The following is a 17,575-nucleotide window of genomic DNA, read 5'->3' on the forward strand; positions in this document are numbered from 1 at the left end:
GGTTTACTTCATAGGAACATCTGGGCCTTTTCATCTGACAGATACCTTATTGTTGCCAAGACCCTTAAAATATGGAAAAGTCCTTTATTTTCTTTTCTTCCTTTGGTGGTGTGCTTGTTTTTGCAACTTTCTCTCTTCAGTATCACTAATCCAAGTTTATTATATTGTGCGGATTTATTTTTACCCCCTCAATGAGTGAATATTCTGTGGGTTCTTCTAGGATGACATCCATTTGTCATCACTGGTGTTTGTGGGAGACCATAATCAATGCAGTTCTTTTTACCTCATCTTGTATTCCTAAAACGTTTCAAAGCAATTGTCCTGATTTTCAGTTACAATTACTGAGCAGCTCTTACTGACAGCAAAGGCAATTTGATTTCTTGTTTTATTGCTGAAGCACTTGACAGAAGTATGGAAACACAGTAATAAAAGCAAACACATGCATATGCATCCTGTAGTTGCTTAGTATCTTTTACTTTTTAAGATAAAAAATATATTACAGAGGTTTTAGTGTTGCTCTTCTTTTTATAGTTGACAGGATGTGAAAAATACTTTGTTGTACAAATCATAGCATTTTAGTGGCTAAATGGATTGCATGAATTCTGAATAAGAGAATCACACAGGAGCAGTGCTGATGTCTCTTTATACATTACACGAAAATTGAGAGTAGTGGATTCACAATATTTTTGGAGAAAGGTTTTTGTGCTTAAGTTTAATATGTAATCCTTTCTTTGTTATTTGCAGTTTGTTCCCAAGCGCATGGATAGATGCAGCTCTTCAAAGTGGAAACTTGTAAAAACAAATTTATGTAGAAATATATAGGCTTAGAAAAGGAAGTATAAGAATAAAAATCTTACTTTAAAAACTCCATTTTAATAGCTTTTTCTAACTAACCAAGTGGAAAGAAATGACACTGATGTAATTTTAAGATAAAATAACTTATTGTACAAAGTTTTTCATTGCATTGAGTAGGATTGTCAATGGTAAGTTACTGTCTTTTGGCTGTTTGTTTTGTTTTGTTTTCCTTAGATCCATAGAGTCATTTAGGTTAGAAAAGAACCTGAAGATCATTGAATGCAACCTTAAGACGTAACACATGGGTGATTGCACCATGATTTAATTTACTGAGAATGTTTTCAACCTGCAGTTAGTGACTAAATAGATTCAGAGATTTCTAGGACCCCTTGTTTCTTCTAAGTGAACTCACCAGATTTTCTGATTTCTCCTGGGAAATAGTTGGCTGGGAAAAAAAGTAGCTTTAGATTTTTTAGAAGCCAGCATAGTGAGTACCTCTCGTCAGAAAGAAACACCACCTTTCAGAGAGTATGCAAAGAGTGGAAAGTGAAGGATTTGTATACATTTTCAGTGAAGAAATACAGTATTTGAGATGTTTTAATAACTACAGAATGGTAGAGCACATTGTAACCAGCATGGTGGCACCAGCTGTTACATGCTTGCAGCCCAGTCTGTAGAGAAAATTGAGTTACACAAGAGAACACTCAATATTCTTTTCTATTCTGTCCTACTTGCAAAATATGTAGCCTTCCTATTCATAAACAGTTGCCTTTTGAGAGCTGCAGCTGAGGGTTTTTCCAGCACATGAAGCTCATAGCAGCTGCTTTGTTTCCTGCACGTATTGTCCATAATTCTGTGAATGTGTGAGGGAGAATTTCACCCTAAAAATATACACTGAATGCTTTCTTTGTGTTTGAATGAACATGAGGGAACTGCTAATTTTATGATTTAACCACTAGATTGGGACAGCTGAAGAGACTGTTTTTTTCAGGGCATCTTGGTTTGATCCATCAACAATGCTGGAGCCACTTTGGTCTTTTATGCACTTGTATCATGTACAGTAGTTCATTTAGCTAATATATCTGCATATCTGTATTGTGTTGCCAATCCTGACCATTCTCTGCCACATACAAGATGGTTGAGAAAGAGAATTAAATAGTAAGAGTTCCTGAAAATAAGAGATGTGAAGAGAATAACAACAACATCCTTTGGATTCATCCATGTGCTAATCATATGCATTTATGGTATAATTGATTCTCTTCTATCCTGAGTATTTGGAGGCTGTGGCACCCTGCTTTATAGGAAAAACTGGAATGATGTGGGAAGTAGGAAAGAGTGAGGTGCAGAGGCATACAGCTACATGGAGTCAGCTCTGCCGAGCCACTGGATGTATCTGCATGGTGTTTGCCAGCACTCTGGAAGAACTATCTACCCAGCTGTGGTGGAGAGCAGTAAAGTCTCCAGGTGCTTGTGCTAATACGCTTACATGTTTTGCTTTTGCTTGACCAAAACTTTTATCTGAGTCTGTCTTGTGCCTGCCCTTCTGCCCGGTCCTCTCCACTGCTGATTTCTTCTGTGGCAGACAGCAGTGAAGTGGAGTTAATGAACCTGGACTGACCCAAATTACTAATCTCCAAACCCTAGTCAAAAGTCCATCCGAAGAACCCAGGCTTCTTGGAGACGACTGATTTTTTACTTGATATGCCACCAGAACAGGTCATGTAGAGCTTACTGGCTCACATGGTATGCTTTATAAAAGCAGTTGTATTTCCTCATGCTCACACCTATTCTTGAGAATAAACGGCTTTTTTTTCAGTTATCTTCATCAGAAACAGTATTTTCATATAGATATGCTTCCACCTGAATAATCTGCCAATCTATAACTGTGAGTTAACCATACCTTTCTAGAAAAGTAGTCTTGTTCTGTGCATTTGTCATGGCTTTTGCATGGCTCATATATGCTTTATGAAGAAACCAAAGAGTATTCTGATGAATTTTTTTCAGCATCCTTCAGAAACTTTAGAACTACTTTAAGACGGCAAGCAGGAATCTGTACTTTCAAGTTAATTGTTTTATATAAGACTGGGATTGACAATGAAAAGAGGAAAAAAATGACATTGTAAGCAGAGTATATCTTTCTGTTAAGAAGTGATTAAAAATATTTTATTTTAATTGGTATTACCTTACAAGTGGAAATACTAGGTAAGCTAGTTAACTGAGACCTTCTTTATGACTTGTAAAAAAATTACAAATAAAGTCCTGGTAGTTTATCCTGATAACCAATTTTAAAAAAAAAAGGTATTTTCAGATTAGATTAGATAACTGAAATTTTAAAAATCTTAATTTAAAATGTAGTAATTTACAGTGGTTTAAAAACTAATTCCTTAATGTTAAAGTATTTATTCACTCAAACTCACAACTATATTTCTATTTGAAAGAACTCTAACAGAAGTAAGTAAGTTCAAGAATGGTTTAGATTAGTCAGCTTTCTAAGTAATTCTAAATATATGTTTCTGATATCTAGAGATAAGCTTCATGAGGTCAGGAGCTTATAACTGGTATTCCAGCTGAGCTTATTTTCAAAGTAGTAGTTTCAGCTACAAAAGACTTGTTTTATTTTGGTGTAGGACTAATTTCAAGAACATACAGCAGATCAAATATTTTCTTCAAACTTAATTGCATCAAATAATATTCCAATTTGTGGATGAAAAGCAGTCTAATTGCTATGTAATTGTCTTAATTTAGCTGTAGGATAGTGGAATCAGGCTGGTACTATTTTTAGCGTGTCATTTTGTAAATATATGAATGAGAATGATTTGGAGAGGTTTGAGTTTGTCAGCTTATCTTGTCATTGCAATCCCAAGTCGAAGTGTCCTAAAATAAGACTGGCCAGCCTGTTGTTTGAGTTACGTGTGGCTTGTCAGCCTCTCTGGGGCTGTCATACCCAGGATGTGTCACATTACTGCCAATGGAACTACGTTATCAACACTCTGGGTGTTTCCAGGTATGGGCAGGTATTTGGATCCCAGCCCTTTTTGTAAAAGAATAGTAGTGTCCCCAAGGAGTCAATTCTCACCTCTCTCTTGCAATCTGCTTCCTGAGTTTATACTTTGGTTTGCTAAGTTTTGTGATGTACAGTTAAAAAAACCTGGTTGCTGTTGTCTCTTGAGCAGGTTTTAACTTCTGATGGGTTTAACCACTTGGTTTTGTTGCATTGATCTATGTTTTTGCTCGATTTATAGAATGTGTAAGATTGCTGCTGACTGCAGAAGCACAAGTTGATGCTGCTGATAAAAATGGCTTTACACCCTTGTGTTCAGCAGTTGCTCAGGGACATGTCAAGTAAGTAAATTTTAAGATTTTGCCTGTCAAGTATTACTCAGCTTTATATTCTCTTTACATTATATTGTATGCTGTTTTCATTGTATTACTGTTGCAGTCTTAGGTATAAATGCATTTATCCATCATTTATTGAAGGCATCTACTGAAACTCATATTGATGTGTATTTTTTAAATACCCGTGAATTGTTTTAATTTGTAATTTCTTATATACTTATATTCTTATATATAATGTGCATTTTTAAAATGTTTTATCACCTTGTTTGTTAGAGTACAGTCTCCTAACCGGTAGCTATTCAACATTTCAGTAATTGCTTTGAGGCTTTATTGCTAATATCCTTCTATTTTTATGGACTGGCAAAAGTTGAGCCAGAAAGATGGGGAATTAGTTATGTTTTCAGACCTTGTTTGAACTGCAGAGGGAATAGACTGGCATTAAGATTTTTCTAAAGTCTTTAGACATTGTTGAAAACTAGGTTTGGAAATGGAAAGGGAGCTAACTTGGGCACGAGAACTACGAAGAAAACTGAACCTACAACTACAGGGTTGTGAGAAAGTACAGGATCTGGGATCTGAATGCCAGTCCCTAGTGAGTTGCTCTTCAGCACTCCACCTAATCTTCTGTGCCCCCTAATCCAGTAGCTGCTACCAATACACCCCAAGCCATCCTTCTGGAGTAGCCTCCATTCAGGGATCTGTGTGGTGCGTGGTGCCATAGCTGTTTTGCTCTCCCAACCAGGTTACTTCCCTAGACGAGTGCTCCTTTTGCTGGTATGTAAAGCTAGTCCTAGGCCTTTTTTTTCTCCCCTTTTTTTTTAAAACTATATTAAATGTCATTAGTCAGCAAAGAAACGTTACTTTTTTGCTCAGCTGAAGGCTTTTTGTTCTTAAGCAGCTGTCGTCTAGTTTTTATTAGCCGCATGAACAAACATGTTTTAAATTCAGAGTTTTTAAATGCAGTTACAGTATTTTAAGATTTATGGACTTAAAGTAACCTGGTTTTTTGTCTTCATGTCCATGTATAAAATTATAGCTTATGCTTGCGTATGTGTGCTAGAGAAAATCACAGGTAGAACTGTTCCTATAAAATCAGTCCTTTCTAAAAGAATATTTTAAATGTCTAAGTTATACAGAGGTTTTGTATGTCAAATATAAGATGATTTTACTACTTTATTGTTTGCTGTAGGTGTGCAGAATTATTAATTATGTATCAGGCTGATATTAACCATGCTGCTGAAAGAGGACAGACACCTTTGTACCTGGCCTGCAAAAATGGAAATAACGATTGTATTAAGCTATTGTTGGAAGGTGGAGCAGATCGAACTGTAAAAACCAGTGTAAGTTAAAATAGTTTAAAAAGTACCTTTTATAGTACTCAATAACTGCTAAGAGCTAGGAAATACTTATTTAAACTGAGATGAGAGAAAGCCATGATGTCAAAACCATGAAAATGTCTGACTAATAAACTGATTAATGTGATGTGGAACAAATTATTGATCATGAGAATTATATTAATTTCATACACAAAAATAAAAGCAGTTTATTAACAGCATGTAAGTCCTATGTCACTTAGAGTCTTATAGAAATTTTGAAGTCTCTGTCTGATGGACTGTCCTTGGAGAAAGCTGTAAAGTTTTCTTTTTGCTACATCTTCTTCCTGCTTTTCTTCCACCCCAAACACATACAAGCAACCCTGTTTTTCCAAAGGATTACTATGTCACTCTTACTTATCTCTTTAATTTCTAAAGAGAGCTTTCCATTCAGATTCATTACTGACACAAGTTATGCAAACATTTTTCTGTGTGTTTGGTGGGAGTGTGCTTTTTGCTTTTGTTTTTTTAGGATGGCTGGTCACCAATTCACGCAGCAGTGGATTCTGGTAATGTTGACGGTCTCAAGCTCCTTATGTACTGTGGGAAGCCTAACAATGGGAACTCTTTGACTGGTGTGGAACCTAATTTAGACTACTTTGATTCGGAGAAGAGAGAAGACAACTATAGCAATAGAGTAAAGCCTGTTATTTCTGCAGATCTCCTCAACCATGCTGACAAAGATGGTTGGACTGCTGCCCACATAGCAGCATCAAAAGGATTTAAGGTCAGTAAATGTGAACAAGTTACAGTAACCCAATAGAAGTTAGGCAAGAAAAGCCCTTCTTTTTTATCTTTGAAGAATAAAACTTATATGTTGAATCTAAGTATGTTATCTAATTTATTGTCACAGTTGATTTAACAGAGACAGAGAGATACTTCCAGTGGAAAAATTACTCCAGAAGCTGTGTGTCAAATGGGGTGAACTGTCATGTTTCAATGCCTATTTATTTTGGGACAACAATAAAAAGAGAAAATATGATTATTTAAGATTCAGATTTTCGGAGTTAAGTGAGGTGAATCCCACTCTAAATGCCGGTTAATTGAGTGTCATGTACTCACAGATATTAGATGGGCATAGTTTCAGATTACAGTTAGGGATGATTTAAGAATGAACAATTTTTCCTGTGGGAGGGAGGAGAGGAAAAGAAATTTGAGAATCAGACTTGTGCAGTAATACATTGATTTGTTATTTTGGGCAGCCTTTTTAGCAGACAATGAACCATTTTTGTGGGGGCTGGGGTAGCTGATGACATGGAGAATGAGCTGACAGGCCTTACTGATAATAAACAAGAAGATTTCTGGAAATTGAATATTACTTGAAGAATTTGATATCAGAAGCTTTATACTTATGACTGTTTAAAGGGTATTTTTTTTATGACAACTGTCAGTCAAATCTTACTGTGAAACTTTTACCCAGGGAGAAAACACAGGATACAAAACACAGAAGAGAGTGAATTTTAAGAAACTATTGTCCAAGACTTGGAAAATCAGCTTGTGATTACATGCCTAATTCAATATCTATCATCATGTTTACTTTTTTCCCCCTGATAAATTTACTATGTTAATTTCAAAATAGGCAAAGATTTAAGATTCTGTTTATTAGATCACGTTTTTTTAGAGACCAGCCAGTGCAGCGTTTTGCATTACAAACAGAGCCAGCATCTGTTAGGCAGGTACAGACTCTTTCAGTTTTCACTCATCTGAATTTAGGTGGAGTTTAAGGTATTTGTTATAGTCTGCAAATACCTAAATAATTGGCAATATGTTGCTTATTTCTACAATAATATAATCCTGACAAACTTGGAAGCTAGTTTTTATTTACTGTCTGAAAGAGGCTTTGGTTAGATGTTCTCTCTGAAGCCCCTGACACTGGAAGTCTTCACATATACCTTTCATAAATAACTCGTGGTTTCTAGTTTCTGAGCACGTTCCAAGTCAACTGTTCAATAAGATGTCTCTGGAGGATTGAGGGTACCTTCTTAGGTTATAAAAGCAATACATAGTTGGCAGTCAGGTTCCTGGTTTTGATGTTGCAGAGAATTTATATAATTGCATTTGATTAAATGCATTTATTGACACAAGAGAAGTTTAGTATATAAAGAATTTAAAGCAAGCTTAATGGACATCTTCCAGTACTGTTAACACCTTGTTTTCATTCTCTAATCCTTTATCTGCACTGCATGTCATTCATGACACTACATGATAGTGTTGACACTTGCACCCTTTTCTTTCAAGATTTGTAGGTTCCATTCTTTACAAATGAATTATACTAGGGCGTCAGGTGCTATTCCATAGGCAAGAGAGCCAACAAAACTTCTCATTTTACTAAGGAAGTAAGCCTCATGTCTTTGTCCTCTTCCTCTTCTTTCTTCCCTCTTTACTTCCGAATTTCCACCTCACAGTTTAGTCCTATGCCTTTTGCTGCCTTTGCTATTCGTTGCACCCATTTGAGAGACAGAGTTAACTTATTAACCTGGCAAGAAAATATGCTTGTTTTTTCTGGTTAATTTTCTTCTTGAAAAGTTAGTGAGCTGTTTGATTTTTTAAAAATTCTTACAAGGGCTGGAACTACAATCTGGTAAAATTTCAGTTCAGAGGGAAATATAGCTTGAATGACTGCTTTATTTATGCAAGTCGTTAAGAGTATCAGAAACATAAGTCTTTCCAGTAGAACAGCTGCAAAATAGGTAACAGTAGCCAAACCTGCAAGGAGCCACTGTTCTGAACTGAAATACTTAATGACCACTTGTCTGTGTTTCCAAGGTTTGGTTTCTCTGCTATAATTAATTCCAGAGGTTATCAATAGAGTGTGAACTAGTATAATTTCCAATGACGTCTTTTCTTAATATGGACATCTGTCCTTGAAAGGCACGTCTGAGGATGAGAAAGCTTTCAAGAAGGCCACGTGTATTGTTGTTGAATGGATCATTAGAAATCAGGACTTAATCAGTCCTCTGATTACTGATCAATGAACAGTTGAATGTAGTTTTGTGAGGGCTTTATCCCCCAAAAGTTTGAGAGTATATAATTAGTAGTTTTGTCATGCCACATTATGATTGTACCAATACAAACTTATCTGTTAGCAGCTTGTTTCTAATGAATCATAATGAATTTTTCCTATTGTCGAGCAAATGACTTTTCATGTCTTTGAATTTTAAGAGGACATCAATGTTGTTGGCATCCACAAATGTTTTTGCCCTGACTTTATACAAATGCATTTTTAGTTCACTGCATGATTACTGTTCTTGCAGAAATTCAGGTTTACCTGCCAAGGAAGAGTCATGCAAGGTAATTTTCAAATGATTGGTTTTCTTTTGCTGAGTCCCACTCAGATGTCAGGCATGATGAAAACTCCTACTTGGTGAACTGCAAAGTGAAAACTGGTTTTATGGATTGCTGTCTGAACAAATTCATTACTTAGTCTGTATTAAGCTTTCGAGTTGGTTTTGTATTGTTGCTGGAACATTGAGGCCAAGTTGTGCAAAACAGGATGCAGACTTGGGCTTCCGTTTCCTCATGTGAATCCATAAACTGGCAGCCAGGTGTTAAGAATTTTTCAGTTATATTAATCAGCACCTGATGCTTCGAGACTATAGAAGCTTGGCTGCACATGTTTTACTTTTTCAAAATCTTGATTTGAAACTTTCAAGTCTGCTACAAAATACTTCTGTTTTTTAACGCTATGGGGAGCATCATTTGGATGCTTATATGTAGAAATTCCATAAGTGACTGTACTTGGATATGTATGTGTAAGAATTTCAATTAGGACTCTAACTACGTATTGATAGACCTCTTTAAGGTAGCAAATGGACAAGTAAATAATACAGTTCTTACCTTTGCAGAACTGTCTAGAAATCCTTTGTAGCCATGGTGGACTAGAGGCTGAGAGGAAAGATAAGTGTAATCGAACATTGCATGATGTTGCTACTGATGATTGCAAACATCTCCTAGAAAACTTAAGTAAGTAATTGCTGTCAGCACTATAAGAAATGTTTTTAGTAATAGAAACATTAAAAGAGTAGCTATCACTTTTTTGGCACCACAAAATTCAGGGTTTTTATCCTAGCAAGTTTTGATTCTCCAAATTTTGCAAAAGCACATGATAAAATTTTGTTGGAGGTTATAAAATCTTATGTCTCTATTTTTAAACCATTTGAAAAGATGTTGTGTATTTTACATGTGCAAAAATCCATATTCTCTTAAAATTTCTGAATTTAATATTAGTAATTACTTTTTTCAGAGCTACTACACTCTTGTTATTTTTTCAAGTTCTTGCAGAAAAAACACTTTGTGGTGGATAGCTGTCAACTTTTATCAGACTAAGACAATCATCTAGTCATATCTGAATCTCTTTTTTAGAGCATAGTTTTATTTATCACTTGTTTATTATTGAAGGGATTGTTGTTCTTCAAGAAAAGTCTTAGGAACAAGACCAAATAACATTTTTTCCAATGTCAATAACTTCTGTCAGAAGATTGGTCTTCTGTTGGCACCTGTCATCTTCCTCCTTCTCTGTAAGTTTTCTCAGCATTCGGTAGAGCAAGCTGACCTCTGTATTTCTTGGGTTAGAGCTTAGTCCATCTACTCACAAGTTCTGTGTTTTCTATTTCTTTGTATACTTAGAAGTCTTTGTAGATTTGTATGCTTTGTATTTATCACCTTTTATTTGAGTTTATGTGGTGGGATGTAGGGCTGTGAGTAGTCAAGTTCACTGGTTATCAACAAATTAGGGAAGCTTTCTGTGTGCTGCTTCTGATTTTCCTCTTCAACTATCGTAATATCTAGGCTCTTAGTACTTTATTGTAGGTGTAGGAAGAACACAACTCACTTCCTATGAGAATTTCCTTTGTAGTCTATTTTTTATTGGACTGAAACCAATTTCTGATGGCAGAATCTGCAGCCTGTTAAATTAATGCTTGCATTATTTTCATCATTCGTAGTACCCTGTTTCTCTGGTCAGGCTTATCATGAATACAGCTGCTTTTATCAGGTCAGAACTTTTGGACTCTTATTTCTCTTGTCTTTCATTTAAACGTGTAGTTAACATCACTGCAATCATAATTAGCTTTTTTTACCCCCACAATATCTGATCTGTGGAAGCTTAGGAACACCACTTTTATCTGGTTACACATGTCAACAAGCCAAGACTGCATTTTGGGTAAGCTGTGTATCTAACTTTCTTACAGTTCAGTGAGGCTTGGGGTGTAAGGAATTACATGCATGTAGGACAAGAGGATGTACCCCAACAGAGATGAAATACTGGGGACCAAGTTTGCCAGCTGTGCTGTAGAGGTCACATGCACTGAAATTTAGGCATACACTGTACCTCTGTCCTAGAGACCTCCTTGTAGAGAACATTCTCTATTTCTAATAGTCATTGCTCATTTCCCTGAGGTCCAGCCACCAGAAGGGCAAGGCTTTGATACATTTTTCACAATCCCACATCTAAAGGATGCCTTTAAGTAATCTTTTCCCTATGGTAGGCTAGTGGGTTTCAATCAGAGCTTTTCTGACATCTGGAAAGCTTATTGGTTTGTATCAGCTGAAGATTTGGCCTTTGAACTCAAAAGCAAAACTAAGATCATGTTGCAAGATTTCATAATAAGCTGGTATCTCTTTTTGTTGTTGTGCACTTATTTTTAACATCAGTGGTAATTTCTGAAAGGTATTGTTTTGTCATTAAGGTTAGAAGATAGCTTATTAGTCTAGATGATCCGTATAGACTACTGCTTCTGTTGAGTTGTATTCCATCTTTCAGAAAGCAAGATTTAAAATAACTTCATTAGATTAATTTTGTTTCTAGAATGCACATGTAAATTTTTTTACTTTCTTGGTTTACTATTGTGTCAATTTATTCTATAGCAAAAGAAAGATATACTTCCAAGTAAACTTCCTGTCTTAGCTTTTATTTAAAGATATTTGGCTTGCCTAACTGTGTTTTCCACTTGTGCACTAGTGCCAGAAAATTCCTTTCTGCATTGATAATAAAAATGTGCACAACCACAATAAACTGAAATGTTTGAACACTACCTACCATCTGTCTTAATTTATAAGAAATTAGTCTGTTAAGAGGAAATAAAAGGTTAAATAAGTTTTGTCTTGTTTCCTATTATTTAAGCATAATAATACTGATTTTTTTGTAATGTAAAAATAAGATTGATTATAATGTAAAAAAAATATGTGTTTTAATAGTAGGATGTTTTTCATTGAGCTTCACAGTTTTTCTCATTCTTGGCTCTCTGTTTTTCAACAGATGCTCTTAGCATACCTGTAAGGATTTCAGTCAGTGGCATTGAACCGGCCCATTGTGGTGCAGAGGAATTTGATACAGAAAATACAATATGTGCTTTAAATATCCGCAAACAGACATCATGGGATGATTTTTCAAAAGCAGTGAGTCAGGCAGTGACAAACCATTTCCAGGCAATTGCTTCTGATGGATGGAGGAGCCTAGAAGACCTGTCATTTAATAGTGCTGCAGAATCCAACATTGGCCTCGGTGCAAGCAGTATACTATCTGTCAAACTAGGTATCAATATCGGTGTTATAAGAAAAGAAAAAATTGGGTGTTTTCTTCAATTTCTGAAATTTTGTAAGTGAGATAAAAGTATCTGTAGGTTTCTGGATCTGTTAAAGCTTACACTAAGATCTTAAAGACTAATACTAGCAATAAAACTTTGAACAATGCTGGCATGAAAGCATTTTTTACTTTTAGCTGTACGTATGGTACAACAGGCCTCAGGGACCATGAGACCCTATATTGATTAGTCCATCTCTCAATTTAGTACTCAAGGGGAGAGACCTGTATTACAGGTGAAACAAAACAATCCAAAGCAAAGCCAACATTATGTCCTTACAGTACATCCAAAGTGAACAGTAAATCCAAATGGTAAATCATCAGCATAGGTAGAACAGAGCTATTCCAGTTTTATGTAACTTCACTTATTAAGGTGAAACAGAAAAATCTTTAAAATTATGAGAAATTAGCCAAAACGTGGTGGTAGTTTTAACAGTTGTTTAAGATTCTGAAAATTTATGTGTTTCATCTTAGGTGTCCTTCCCCCTCCACCTGCACACCACCCAAAAAAAAAAAACCCTATTCACATTAGGTTGGGCAAATAATCCTATTTTACTTTATTTTACATGTTAGGCTTTAAAGACAGGCTAGCTGTGTCTCATTTGGCAGAAAGCATTAGTATCCTCAGTTGCGTACCAAGTAATAGTATGATTTAGTACATGGGACAGGTTGGTTTGTCAGATTTTTCAGTATATTGCACACATCTTTGTAAGCAAGTGAATATATTTGAGCACAGGACACTTTATATAGATACAGGAAATATCTCTCTTGTTTTTCCTTTTAACAGGGAACATTTCATGGTCAACAGGTCAGATTTTTTCCCAACCACCATGGGACTTTTTGAAGAATAACAGAGCTGAGCATATCACAGTGTTTTTATTTGGTAATTTTCCATTTATAATTTTCAGGTTTGAATGGTAGGACCCTCTATGTGAAATACATAATTTGAGCATCATTTGCTACTGTTTTTCTTCTTCAGTGTTGCTTGTTCCTCAGAAATATCGTATCCAATTAATTGTTTACCTAGATTTGAAAGGGTCTACAACATTTCAAAAATATACTGGCCCTACTACCTTTTTAGCTATATAGTAGTATCCATTTTACTTATGTCATGGATACGTACACCTGAATCCGTGTTGCTAGATAAATACTTCTGATTTCTTCACCATTTTAATGTGTATAGCCTGTAATTTAAGAGGTCACTGTAGAATACTGCATGAAAACCATTTGTATCCATCATAGATGTTTATAAACATGAGAGATTTAGAATAGTTCTTTGTGTATCTCTTTTTTACAGGACCTCGGGAAGGCTGCCTAAATAGTGTGACTTATGCATCTATGATCCATCTTCAGACACTTCAGAATTACCTCCGTCTAGTAAGTATTAAGCTACCTTCTCTCACTGTGCTCTCTATATGTGAAAATACATCTTTAATAGTGTTAACTAAAAAAAATCGATCTTCTACCCTTTGAAAGAATTCCGAGACTTCTAAAAAATGGAATGGGATGAAAGCCATTATTCTAAAATAAATTTCCCCATGAATATTGCCCCAATAACTTTAGTCACATGAGGACATTAACTTTCTTTAAATAACTGCCATCTGATGAACTAAAGTCCTAAGAAAATATATTAAAGCTCCATGATATCTTATTTCTTTCCAAAGTTATTTCATTTCAATTTTTGAGGGGGAAGTAAATTAGAATAACATTAATGTAAACAAATGTTCAAGACTTCAAAAAGCACATTGAGGACAGAGTGCTGTTTAGTATCTTCATCAATTATACTGACAGTGAGATTGAGAGCACCCTCAGCAACTTTGCAGATGACACTGCACCACTGAGTGGTGCAGTTGTCAGACCAGAAGGATGGGATGTCATCCAGAGGGAACTGGACAAGTTGGAGAAGTGGGCCTGTGAGAAACTCATAAGGTTCAGCTACGACAAGTGTAAAGTTCTACACCTGGGTCTGGGCAATCCACGGTTTCAATACAGGATGGGGGATGATGTGATTGAGAGCAGCCTTGTGGAGAAGGACTTGGGGGTGCTGATTGATGAGAAGCTCGACATAAGCCAGCAATGTGTGCTCGCAGCCTGGAAGGCCAACCATATCCTGGGCTGCATCATAAGAAGCGTGGCCAGCAGGTCAAGGGAGGTGATTCTCCCCTCTACTCTGCTCTGGTGAGACCCCACCTGGAGTATTGTGTCCAGTTCCGAAATCTTTAATGTAAGAAGGACATGGAGCTGTTGGAATGGGTCCAGACAAGGGCTATGAACATGATCACAGGGCTGGAGCACCTCTGCTGTGAGGACAGGCTGAGAGAGTTGGGGTCGTTCAGCCTGGAGAAGACTCCAAAGATACCTTATAGTGGCCTTCCAGTGCCTGAAGGGGGCCTGCAAGAAGGCTGGGATGGGACTTTTTACAAGGGCATGGAATGATAGGACTAGAGGAGTGGCTATAAATTGGAAGGGAGAAGATTTTGATTGGATATTAGGAAGAATTTCACATGAGAGTGGTGAGGCACTGGCGCAGGTTGCCTAGGGAAGTTGTGGCTGCCCCATCCCTGGAAGCATTTAAGACCAGGTTGGATGGAGCCTTGAGCAGCCTGATCTGGTGGGAGATGTCCCTGCCCATGGTAAGGGAGTTGGAACTGGATGATCTTTAAGGTCTCTTCCAAGCCAAACCATTCTACGATTCTATGATTATTAGCTTGTGTATATGTATCTCCTCTCTTAAAATTTATTCAGTACCTCAAAATGTAAGGATAATTAAATAACATGAGTTAGCTTTCATAGATCATTTGGTTTAACATTGCTAATCAAATCAGTATTACTTTCAAACCTGCATAATTTCTGCTGTGCCCTTGGGTAGTATTTTATGTTGTTAGAAAAACAGATGTCATAGGTTTCTGTTGTATTTAACAATATTGCACAATGATATGACTGTATTCCACTACTGGGTATTTAGAGATAAAGTAATTTCACAGTTAGGGTATATTAAATCATTTTTATTCTACTCTATTGATAGCATGATCACATTTCAACTGGAAATTAAGACCTTAGTCTAATTCCTTATGTTAGCAGTGATCTACACTACTTCTTAATAGTTTTAACATCATTATGGATTATCTATTTTATTTCTAAATCAAGAAGAAAATTGACTGCTAAAATCACCCTTCCCACATGAATTTTTCAAGCTTTAATGGTTGTCATAATGACAAAATACCTTTTCATGAAGGTTTTCGAATTAGGATATAAATTTTTCAATATATTTCCAAGATATTGTATGCAAATATTGAAACTATTTTGAAACTAATATAATACAGATTATCAGCCCCAGTAGTGCAAAATGAAGAGTTTGGTCTGTTAGGTGCTGGTTGTCTCATCAAAGTAAAAGAAAAAATATAATCCAAGTCTGTGAACTTTCAAGAATAATTTGTTGTCTCTCTGTAGGTTGAACAATACCGTAATGTCATTTTCCATGGTCCAGAAGGAAGTTTGCAAGACTACATAGCATATCAGATTGCAGCCTGCATCAAGGTATTAACACAAACCTTTACAATAAATTAGTTCATAAATTAGACTTGGCACTATTTCACCAAATCTGTACATTTTCAATACAGCAAAAGCAACTGGCTGCAGGATCCACGTGTGAAATCATTAAAGTGGAAGTGAATGCTGATTTCTCCAAGGAGCAGCTTGCAGAACTGTTCATCAGTAGTGGTAAGGTTATTTAAGCAGGACTGATTTTGGTAATTTGTAGGAAAATTTTTAATGACAAGAAGTAAAGAAATACATTAAAATATTTTGCATAATGGGTGGCATGTTTTAACTGAAGCCGTAGTTTTCTAGGTGTTTGGGGAATAACGGTTATAATCTAAACTGAGGTACAACTAAGTGTGACAGTCTGATAGGGAGCTTTGTCAAGTAAAATTAGTAGATCCTATTATTCTCATAGTCTCATTCCATTTTCCCTTTGCTTGTGAGCCTTTAAAAGTTGATTGCTATGGTTCAGATCTACTAAATAAGAAATAAAGGGCTATTGTTGCCTTATTGTAGCTGTTCTTTTTTTTTTAAAAAAAAAAAAGATATAGGGAAGCTGTATTTATCACCTTCCTGGGAATAAAAGGAGTGGTGATGGAGTTCTTAAAAAATCAGAGCACTTGCTTTTGGTATATGCTTGTTTGCTAAATATTTATGTATGGATCTGAGCCAAATTTTGTCATGTGGGCAGGCAAATGTGTGTGTGTGTGTGTTCCCGCGCGCACGCGCACTGACTCATTGCTGCAGGGCACAGTTGAACTTCTGTTGAAATAAACAGTTTTCTCTTCATGGATGTGAATAGCTACCTGTAGATCAAAGTGCCGTTACTTGGGTGCTGCACAATGAATTATTCTCAGAGCAGTGAGTAGGCTGTACCTGTGTAAATTCACGATAGATAATTGGAGTTTGGGTTTTTTTTATTGATAAAACTAGCAATACAGTTTGAATCTAACCTTGGTAGTAAGACTTAATTTTCATCAAAAAATGTTGGGCTTTTCTGTTTTGTTATGGTCTCTTTGACAGCTCTATGATCTTAATTTTAGCTCTCATTCAATATGGTCATTCACATTAAAAATAAATGTGATAAATGTAATTGCTGTTTAGAATAAACTTGTGTTTCAGGAGCTATGATTTTCACATTTCACTTTCTGTGTTGAAAGAGGCTAGGCTTTAGGCACTTGAACTTCCATCAATTTCAGTTGTAACAGTACAGCATCTCTGGATGCATTCTCATGTGCTACCACAATGACACTTCGAGACAGCCAAAGCTCTGAGAGGATCAGCCCCTACCTTTTTTCTTCTCTGTATGGGAAGACTAGAAACACCAAGGGGAATTAGAATCTCACAGGCAAATGTTTTATTCAAACAAACTAGAATTAACTAAGTTCTTAATATATAACCTGCAATTTGGTGAATACAAACTGCTGCACGTTTGCAGTGTGGGGCCTGTCCTCCAATTATGCTTTCATCCTGTAGGTTTCATTGGCTTTCTTGCTTGCCACAAAACTCCGCACAGTCCTCAGGAACAAAAGCAGAGCCATCCCATGGGCTCAGACAATGGCGTGCAGCTCTCCATTCTCTTTGTTACCATACTTAATGGTATAACTTCAGCCTATGTTGGTTTTTCTCCCAGGAAATCCCGGTCACAGTTTAGAGGTTAGCTTGTGCCGGTGATTACTCCCACAGGTCATTTTGAGTTCCATGACACTGCTGGGAAAGAAGAGACCATTTAGTCAGAAGTGAACTAGGCTTTGGCATTTGGCCTGCAGACGAGGAAATCATTCATGGTCTGGTTTGTTTACTAGCCACTGTCTCTTAGGAAAGCTTCCTCTTTTGAATGCTTTACTCTCCGTCAGCGACATGCTTTTAACAGCCTGTGCTTGCATTTCAGCATTGTGCTGCTTGTTAAATTTCTCATTTTTCTGGCTGCTTCTTGTCCCATTGTTCTGCC

The 17,575-nt window shown here is 36.3% G+C and overlaps 1 protein-coding gene across 4 annotated transcripts in view; it reads left to right on the forward strand.

The window, feature by feature from the left end:
- The window catches only part of CTTNBP2 (cortactin binding protein 2), an 84,348-nt gene that overhangs the window by 50,560 nt on the left and 16,213 nt on the right, over positions 1-17,575 (forward strand). The window contains exons 6-16 of one of the 4 annotated variants that reach the window (XM_069850949.1): positions 2,098-2,259; positions 4,038-4,137; positions 5,321-5,471; positions 5,977-6,079; positions 6,164-6,231; positions 9,350-9,467; positions 11,761-12,036; positions 12,872-12,967; positions 13,382-13,461; positions 15,535-15,621; positions 15,705-15,804. In XM_069850949.1, coding sequence (XP_069707050.1) covers positions 2,098-2,259; positions 4,038-4,137; positions 5,321-5,471; positions 5,977-6,079; positions 6,164-6,231; positions 9,350-9,467; positions 11,761-12,036; positions 12,872-12,967; positions 13,382-13,461; positions 15,535-15,621; positions 15,705-15,804 — 1,341 coding nt within the window. Of the gene's footprint in view, positions 1-2,097; positions 2,260-4,037; positions 4,138-5,320; positions 5,472-5,976; positions 6,232-9,349; positions 9,468-11,760; positions 12,037-12,871; positions 12,968-13,381; positions 13,462-15,534; positions 15,622-15,704; positions 15,805-17,575 lie in introns of all 4 variants that reach the window. The other 3 variants (XM_069850943.1, XM_069850956.1, XM_069850963.1) reach the window with 3 other exon arrangements.

Source organism: Phaenicophaeus curvirostris, chromosome 1 (genome assembly GCF_032191515.1).
Source record: "Phaenicophaeus curvirostris isolate KB17595 chromosome 1, BPBGC_Pcur_1.0, whole genome shotgun sequence".
In the NCBI taxonomy this organism is placed as follows: domain Eukaryota; kingdom Metazoa; phylum Chordata; class Aves; order Cuculiformes; family Cuculidae; genus Phaenicophaeus; species Phaenicophaeus curvirostris.